Source organism: Thamnophis elegans, chromosome 4, assembly GCF_009769535.1.
Source record: "Thamnophis elegans isolate rThaEle1 chromosome 4, rThaEle1.pri, whole genome shotgun sequence".
Taxonomy (NCBI): domain Eukaryota; kingdom Metazoa; phylum Chordata; class Lepidosauria; order Squamata; family Colubridae; genus Thamnophis; species Thamnophis elegans.
The window spans coordinates 60,581,010-60,590,225 of NC_045544.1; the positions used below are offsets into that span (position 1 = coordinate 60,581,010).

General features: G+C 39.0%; 1 protein-coding gene across 1 annotated transcript in view; it reads left to right on the forward strand.

Moving 5' to 3' along the window:
* The window catches only part of PACRG (parkin coregulated), a 270,618-nt gene extending 263,598 nt beyond the window's left edge, over positions 1-7,020 (forward strand). The window contains exon 6 of the mRNA XM_032215518.1: positions 6,685-7,020. Coding sequence (XP_032071409.1) covers positions 6,685-6,845 — 161 coding nt within the window. The 3' untranslated portion in view covers positions 6,846-7,020. The remainder of the gene's footprint in view (positions 1-6,684) is intronic.
* Positions 7,021-9,216: the final 2,196 nt, after the last annotated feature.

Here is a 9,216-nt window from a genome sequence, read left to right on the forward strand (position 1 = left end):
ATTTCATCACCAATAATTTCCTCAATTTTCTTCTTAGATTGTTAGTCTATGAGAGGTTCCTTGTTGAGCCTTTTTCATCCATTTCTAAATCATTTTTATTTCATCAATATTGATATATTTTCTTTTATTTCTTTCTTGTTCTCTTTTATTATATACTTTGCAACCATCTTTTTTCTTCCTTGTACAATATAATTCCCCGTCTTCATTTTTACAGCAGTGCTTCCCTTTTATGCATTATTTCTCTTCCACAGTCTCTTTCACATCATTATTTCACCATGTTTTTTCATACTTTCCTTTAGCATAGCACACTTCTATGGCATTCTATAATGTTGATGCTGTTCACCAAACCATCATTTACATTCAGTTTTGAATCTCCAAATGGCCTAATCATTTTTGTATTCTGTCATCTTGTTCTTACCTATCTATTTATGGCATTTAAAAGAATGATTCCTCAAGCCCATCCCATTTGTTCAAAAAGTTGTACAGTTTTTCTCCAAAGTCACATGTGAATCTTTGATTAGTACCTTTGATTGGAGCGTAATATGTAACTATCATCAGCCTGTGAATTCCTATTTTCTTATTCACCTACTTCAAGATGGCAGCATTGCCTACTTTCTGATTCACAGTTTACCTATTTTATTCTTAATTAAAGGCATGCCTTCACTTCTTCCACTCCATAAGACCAGATCACTTTCATTCAAATCCATAACATCTTTACCTTATCTTAATTTTACATATAATATGCCTGTTTTTCTTTCTTTCATTTAAGGCACTAATTCATGCATCTCTTATGTTCCGACTCACAATCTCCAATATGCTACAATCATCAATGATCTCGTGAACATTGATCTCCTCTGCCCATGATTGACATTTTCACATAATGATTTTTTGAAAGATAGAGTAAATTCAGTTATGAACCTTAGTTACCCTGTCTTAAGAGCTGTGGGCGCACAGTGGTTAGAATGCAGTATTGCAGGGTAAATCACTGCTCACTCCAGGAGTTTGATCCTGACCAGCTGAAGGTTGACTCAGCCTTCCATCCTTCCAAGGTGAGTAAAATGAGGACCCAGATTGTTGGGGGGTAATAGGCTGACTCTGTAAATCCCTTAGAGAGGGCTGTAAAGCACTGTGAAGCTTTATATACGTCTAGGTGCTATTGCTACACTCATGCCATATGCAATATTTCTTGTTAACAGTAAGGATATAGTGCTAGCCATTTTGGATAAGTGTCAGAAGTGGAACCAAAGCTCAGGTTTACCCCGAACATGTTCATGTTATGTTATGTAAGTTAAAATATCTACTTTAAAGATTATTTGCAAGTCAACATATTGTTGTCCCATCTCTGCAAGGGAGAAGGAGGTACCTGCAGTATACTGATGCAGAAATGCCCTCTTGAGGTAATGGCAAAGGCAAAGGATGTCTCCTCAACCAAATTCCCCAGCAGTAGCCACTGACTCCTATTGGTTCTCTGTAGTTCCAATTTAAGGATTGCCTTACCTCACCATCTGAAACAGTTCTTAAGAGATAAGAGAACAGAAGCTACCTTTAAATATAATAAGCATGTTTATGCAGGTAATAACAGATGCCTTAATCTAGAAATTGTTGATTATCTGAGCTCTCACTATTTCTAATTCCAATGGCCTAAATCAGCAGTTCTTTTATGTGTTGAATAAGTATTTTTTCCCCTATACATAGTAATAATAACTGTTCTGCTTCCTAGGACAAGATCCTTTGCTTCACGCTGTGTCTGCTAGACATTTCACTTTGGGAGCCTGGCAAGACAGATGTGGCCTCCAAATTTTTCTTCATGTTGATTAATTCTCTGCCACTGAGGGAAACTTCAGTAAACAGCTTGAATCCAATCCAGGTTCTGGCATCATAGAGACAGCTATTTCTTTTTAGTTACCCACATGTTCACCATACAATAAATCACCCAGAAATAACATTACACAAGAGACGGGCCGACAGAAACTGTTGTGCATTGGTGGCAAGTTTTTATTCTCTGCCCTCTTCATGTTTTCATTCTAATTGTTATTATGACTAGATACTTAGCCTTAGGTGTGCTGAGGAAATCAGTATGACTCATCTGTCGAGTGCTGGCAAATGCTGGGGTGGATGTTGTCCTGGTGGGTTAATCATTCCCAACTTTGCCTTAAAGATTTGCTAATTCCTATAGCTGTGCAAAGCAGCTATTGTGGGCTTAGTGGGTGACTTCTCTGATGAAATAGCCTTTTGGCAATGTCGCTTATAAACTGGGTCATGAAATTAGAGAAAACAATAGCTGTCTTGAGGAGAGGAGCCTGGCACACAGCATACATTGTCAGTAACGATCGTCTGAGCTTCATTTGGTGCCATTCTTTATGCGATTTCTCTTAGTGTCAGATTCTTTCACTTTTTATATTATTGTTATTATTCAATCCTCCAAGCTGCAATATCTTCTACAGTAGAGTGATTTTGCTACCCTGGCATCTTTCCCCTAATTTTCTGGACAGGAACAAACTATTGGCACATCTCACACAAGTACGACTGCAGTGGTTGTTAATTCCCTCTCCCTCAAATACCCACATATAATTCTGTGTTTCTTTTCTGTACAATACCTAATATTTGAGGGGGAGAGGAGAACAGGATCCGTTACCAGGATTTAAGGAAGTCATCCTCCTTAAAGTCATTTTGGGAAGGTTGAATCACAGTATGTACTGGCAACCATTGGCACCAAATGAGCCCACCCTGGCAAATGATGAGCAACTTGTGGCCTACATGCAGCTTCCCAACTCCAAAGGAGCTGCATTCTGTAATGAGATCTCTCCTCCTCCTCCTCTTTTTCCTTGAGCACCAGAATAATGATAGCACTGGGTATATTCAGACTGAAGTAGGCATACCATAACTATTTTGAGATGTTGAAAACAACATGCATCTGGCTTTGGAAGCCTGCTGCTTTTAAAAGGCCATGCCCTTCTCCACCAGCCCCTGATTTTGTCGAGCAGAGAAAATGGGGACCGTCTTGAGGCTTCCCCAGCTTGATGCTCTTGGAGTATCCCCAGTGGTGTGCCTATAGCTAGAATGTAATCTGCACGCTTGACCCAATGTGTCCTTGAACTTCAACTTTTTTTGAAAGAATTGTTTAAGTTTCAAGGCCTAATTGAATGCTCTTCCTTGCTCTTTTCCTAACAAATCAGTGATGCCCATGCTATGCCCAAGGTAAACGATCTCAAATAAGAACACATAAACATTTGAACATGAGGGTGACGCAGTGACATAGTGTTTATGTTAATGATACCTATGGATCCCTTTGTTCTACTTCAATATATTTACCCTTTTTCCCTAATTCTAAAATATTTTATGCTGAGAATGTTATTTTAAAGGCCCTTGAAGTAACTTTATGTAGTTTAATTTTGCAGACTAAGAGGTAGACTGTGTAATACTTGTATGTAGCAAAGTGATTGGATCCAGGGCCAATCTGTATCTTGTGTTAGCTTGTTAAACAATGAAATCAGGCCTTGAAGGTCAGTATACACCACTCAGCTTTCAGTAGTATCGTCCTACTGGATGTAAGGGTTGAAGCAGAAACCAGGTCAGAGAAGGGCACTGTTGAATGCTGAGCAGGTCCATGCCAGCCCCAAGGCTGGGAAAGGAGTGGCTAGAGTGGCTAGAGTCTGTTAAAAGAGGATGAAAATGCATAAGACTTAATCCCTGAGGATGGCAGAGATATAGGTTTGATTTCTATAGTCTGTCTCTGTCTGTTCTTCTGCATATACTGTGTATGACTTCTTTCTAGGTTACAATGAAGACACTGAAATCACTGAAGTTGTTGCTACTAATTCGTGAATGTGAGGTTGAGTTTCCAGAATAATAATTATAACAATGCTTGATTCTGTGTGGTCCCAGAAATATGAAGCTTAAATGACTAACCTAGATAGGCAACTGCACCTATCCTCATTGCCCAGTTTTCTCATGGTTAGAATGGGCGGGCAATCATTTCTGAAGGGCAGAGACAGATGGCACCACTCTCTATTAATCCCCTATTCACCTTCAAATGAAACATGCTTACAGTATGTTTCTCTGCTGTATTTTGGACACCATTCTCCCTTTTATGTTGTCTTTAATCCTTCTGTCTATTTTAGCTGCAACTAGAGCAGGTACTCCAAACTTGGCAACTTTAAGACTTTTGGCTTCAACTCCCATAATTCCTCATTACCATGTTGGCTGAGGAATTCTGGGAGTTGATGTCCACAAGTTTTAAAGTTGCCCAGTTTGGAAACCCATCAGCTAGAGCATTTCAGTTTAGGCTAATCTCAGCAATGTATCAGCTACTTTTCAAAGGCAAGGTTGCCTCTTCAACCTAGTCAGTGCTTAACCCTGCATTCTAATAGCTGCTATATCTCTTTTCCCTCCCTCGTCTCTCAAATAGCATAGCAGTTAAGATCATCACTTAGATACAGAAAGTTGCCAGTTTAAAACCTAACAAACATTGTTTAATTACAGTTTTCCTTTAAAAAAAATCTAGGAGTTTGCTTTTTAAAAAATTCAGATACCTGAAGCAGAAAAGTGTCAGCTGCAGCTCCCAGACAGAAAAGATTATGTGGCCTCTTTCTTAGTTTTGTTGACTTCTCTAATATTGCTACTGGAATGGATGAATTGTGTTAGAAGAGCTCTTGAGTTTTATGGTTTAGACACCTGTCTGCTATTAACAAAAGTGAGCTCACTTAATGTCACATGAGCCATGAAATAACCTTCCAGCAGTCACCTCTCCAGACAGGGTTAGAGCCAAAGATATAAGAGACTGAAAAAGTCAGTATCTTACTGCCAAACTTCTAAATCATCCAGTGCTTATTGCCAAATTATTTTTGGTATGATTCTGAATATACTTCAGCTTCAGGAGTTGTAGGTTGCTCCCTTATATGGCCATGATTTATGAACATTATTGCAGCATTATCCCACCGACCATCACTGAAACTGTACTGAATATTAATTTAAAAGTTGTATATGTTTCATTGAGATTGATGCCACTTTTCTATCTTTGAGACCTATTTTCAATTACATGTGTGTCATCAAAATCCAAGGAAAAAAATAGTTGTTCCCATTTTACACGTATTTCATATTTGCACCAGTACCTAGAATGTTTTTACTTGAATGTCATCTTACAGCAAATATGTGTTCTCAATAAGCTCTTGAGCTGCCTCACTGCAGAATAGATGAAAAACACTGCTGTCACGTAGAACTTCCAATAACTTTTATTCCTGACTTTGACTTAATTCAATACATTTTTTTTCCAGAACAAAATTGGGTGAAGTAAGATTATATTGTATTTTCTTTAATAGAAGAGTTTGTAACGAACACAGCATCATCTTTGCCAATTCTGCAGTCTTGAACTCAGTCTCCCTGAACAACTAGATCTGGTGTTTGGCAGCGGCCAAAATCATTTGTTAGATATCCAGCTCTCTTGCACTGCACTCATCATCTGTAAGCTAGAAAGCAGCTTCAGATCCTGAGAGTAAAACCCGCCTGACCTGACATCTAGAACCAATTCATGATTCAGAATCTTCCTGGTATCGTGAAGAATATTTAATACCATCAATTTCATCAAAAAGCAGGAAAAGGCCCTGCCTAGTGTTAATGAGAGCAGGGTGGCCATATGTTCTCTTTTCCTGGAAACATTTCTCCATTTGAAGATTATCCTATACAAATCCAATTTAAATATAAAAGGGTTAATAAACAAGGATAAACCATGGTGTAAAGGTTATCCTGAAAAATAAGCAAGCAAAGCAGAAGCCTGAGTCCTTTGGTTATTGTTTTTTTACTACAATGAGATATATTTTCCTGTGCAATATGGCAACCAGATCTGTTTTATGAAATTAAAGGATCATGGCGTAGCAGTAAAGACAGACAAATAACAGTTATTTCTAAAAATTTGTATCCATGCAATAAAATTAACATAAACAAATATTATGCAAATCAATTTTTATCTCCTTCCTGGATAAGTGTCCCCACCCCCATTTGTGGCAATAGTCTCGATCGACTGACAATTTATGGTAGTATAGTTATTCTAATAAAATATACAACTTCCTTCTCTTTTGTTTCTAGGCTTGGCCTTACTCAGAACTAGTTGCCTGCCTCAGTATCAACTCATTATCAGGCAAGGTTGAATGTGGACCAAAACATTGGCATGGAGTTAAAGTATCAGATTCATGGCAATGTCCCTACAAATAGATACTTAGATATTGGGCAGCCCCCTTACTTATGTAGGAGGGAATGCCTGGAGCCCTGGGTTTCAGGCAAACTCTACAGCAACTAAATGCATTTGAAGTGGCTCTCATTTTCTTTAGTCTCTGTACTCCTTGATTATATCCCCATTGCCATACACACCGAGAGTAACCCGTTGGTTAGCAGAACATGCTCTCTTGTCAGCAAGATGGCTGGAAGAAACTTTGCAGTCTTCCTGGGAGGTTTTTGCTGAATAACTTGCAAGAAGATATACCTGTATTTGTTTTAGGACATTTCCTGCATTTCTAGTCATACCAAAAGTGAGGAAGAAGTTACCCTATGAATGTACTGTTAACATACACTACCTATGACATGCAGCAGAAAAAAGTGGCATTGGGTACAATGAATTCTACTAATCTGTTTGAAAACCCCCAGTGGTGGAACACCCACAACTAATTTTCTTTCTGTCTTTTTTTATTTCAGTGAACTCTGGCGATGGCATTGACTACAGCCAGCAGAAGCGAGAAAATATTGGAGACTTGATTCAAGAGACACTGGAAGCTTTTGAGCGCTATGGTGGTGAAGATGCTTACATAAACATAAAATACATGGTCCCAACTTATCAGTCATGCCTGTTAAATTAACAAGAATGATGCCACGAGCACTTTCCAGCTCAGTCTAATGTTTTGGTACTCATTCCACACCCCCACACCCCCCCAACATACTAAAAAAGCAGCTTCTGGGACCTTAAACTCTTTAGCTCTTCAGTACAAATGTGAGCCTGTCTTTCCAATGCATAAATAGTGCCTGTTTCTTGGATTACAATGGTGTGCTGTGCTTATTTGTTTGGTGAAAGAATTGCTTCTTTATCACAAAAGCAGAGCGGAGTGGGTGTCAGAGTCAAACCTTCATTTGTACGGACAATAAAACTATAATTTTCATACGCAATTCGGCAATTGCTCTTCTGTGTCCGCTTGCCCTGGAGGCGATGTCCCAGGCTGTAACAAGGAGAGTTTATGCTGACTGCTTAATAGGAGAAACAATCGTTCAGCAGTGGTTCTCTAGCAGCTGGGCAGAATAATGGGCCCCGACTTACAATAAAACTGTTGAGCATCTCTATGAATTACAGGAGGGACTTTTGTGCAGCCCATTAGAAAGCGCCTTCATAAATGTAATTAATGAGTCAAACACACGTGTCATCCAAGCTTCCAGGTGTTTGCCTTTTTTCCAAAAACAGAATGCCTTCTTATTTCTTTCTTTCTCTCCCCTTTTTTAAAACAGCAGCATGGCAAGAAAGGAAAATGGATCTGCCTGAAAGCAAAATTTTATAGTAACAGTGTTGCCCTGTGATTTGTCTTGAAAGGCAATAGGTCTTTGCAAGAGTTCTAAATCTTTGGGACTGGCTATTTATAGAACTCCTCTTCCAGGTTATCTACTGCTTCTGTTGGCGGAAGCATAAGCACATACCATGTTTATGATGTATAGGTATAACATTTTTTATCAGATATGACAGACCTGGCTAATGAACTGGCAGCTTATGAAGGGGATCTGGTTCCCCCAAAAAAGGTAGCTGCTAGCTGCTTATATCAAACAAGATGTTTTTTTTAAAAAAAATGCCTGGCAGATGCCTCTATCTGGAGGTCATATTTCTGTTTTCCTATAGCACAGGTGTCAAACTCACCACGTCACATTGATACCACGTGATGTATCGCGACAATTTTTGCTTTTGTGGAGCTGAGGTGGGTGTGGCCTGCATGTGACGCATCTGGCCCGTGGGACACCAGTTTGACACCCCTACAATTTCCCAATTCCATAGCCACTGAAGATTGTTCAGAGAGAATCAAGTGCCACCATTTCTGCCATCCTTACCCATGAAATTTTCAAATTAGGTGGGGAATAGAAAGGAAGGCAAATGGTAAACCTACCTATGTTGTGTCCTCATCCAGCTGACAGAAAAACCTTGAGAGTGTTTTACAAATGTAAAAATTAAGAGTCTTGTTTAAAAAAAATGTTTGAAATGATGTTTTTCACAGGCACAACATAACTCAGGAGTGAGAGGCATATGACACCCCCCCCAGATATTGCTGAGCTCTGGCTGCCAGCACCCCTAATCAGCACCCCCAATCCTTACAAATAAAAGATTTAGTTCAACTATATCTAGAGAACTTTCGCTATTATTTCTGTTATAGAAGGAATATAACAATGAAGAATACAAATGGGATTTCATGTCCTTTGGATTATAAATTGCAGAGTTTAGAGAAGTGCCTGCATTAGACCATAAGAAAGGCTCTCCACTCCAGCAACTAATCCTTTTCTGTTTTTGAGAACAATGGTGTTTATGTACTTTGCAGCCACCATTCTCAATCCACCCCCCTTGCAAACAATGGCAGTGATGGCTCCAACTTTTCTCTGCAAACCTCTTGTTCCCATTTCTGATACAGAACTACCAGCACTACAGTCAAAGATATTGTGTGAGTTTATGAGGCCAGCAGAACTCTTTCTTCATACTTAAAAGTCTCCAGTCACAGAAGATTTAATATGTTCGCAACAGAGGATGTAATATAACTATTGGGGTGGCTTGTACAATTGAGGCTGCCTAAGCAATAATAATAAAAAATCCTTGGGGCACAACTTTTCAGGCATGGTTTTTGTGATGGTCCACGTGGGGCACATTCCTACAAATGGAATACTTCAATCATCACCAATGCTGTGTCACAACAGAACACTTCTATACTTACCCCAACACAAAAGTATTGTTTACAATGAAAGGAAAAAATGGCATAGATAAACAGTGCTACTAATTTGGAATCACAGGCTGAGTTCGAGTAAGCATGATGATATGACAATCCTTGGTGTTTATAACAACTGAATATATGCTTTTTAGAAACACAATTTATACTAGAAAGTGTCATGCAGTGATTGCCCCCCAGGCAAAATTAAATATTTTGTGCCCTGTGGAATTAAATGGGTGAGATTTAAGCAGCACTTTATCCTCCCATTGAAATGAACAAAATG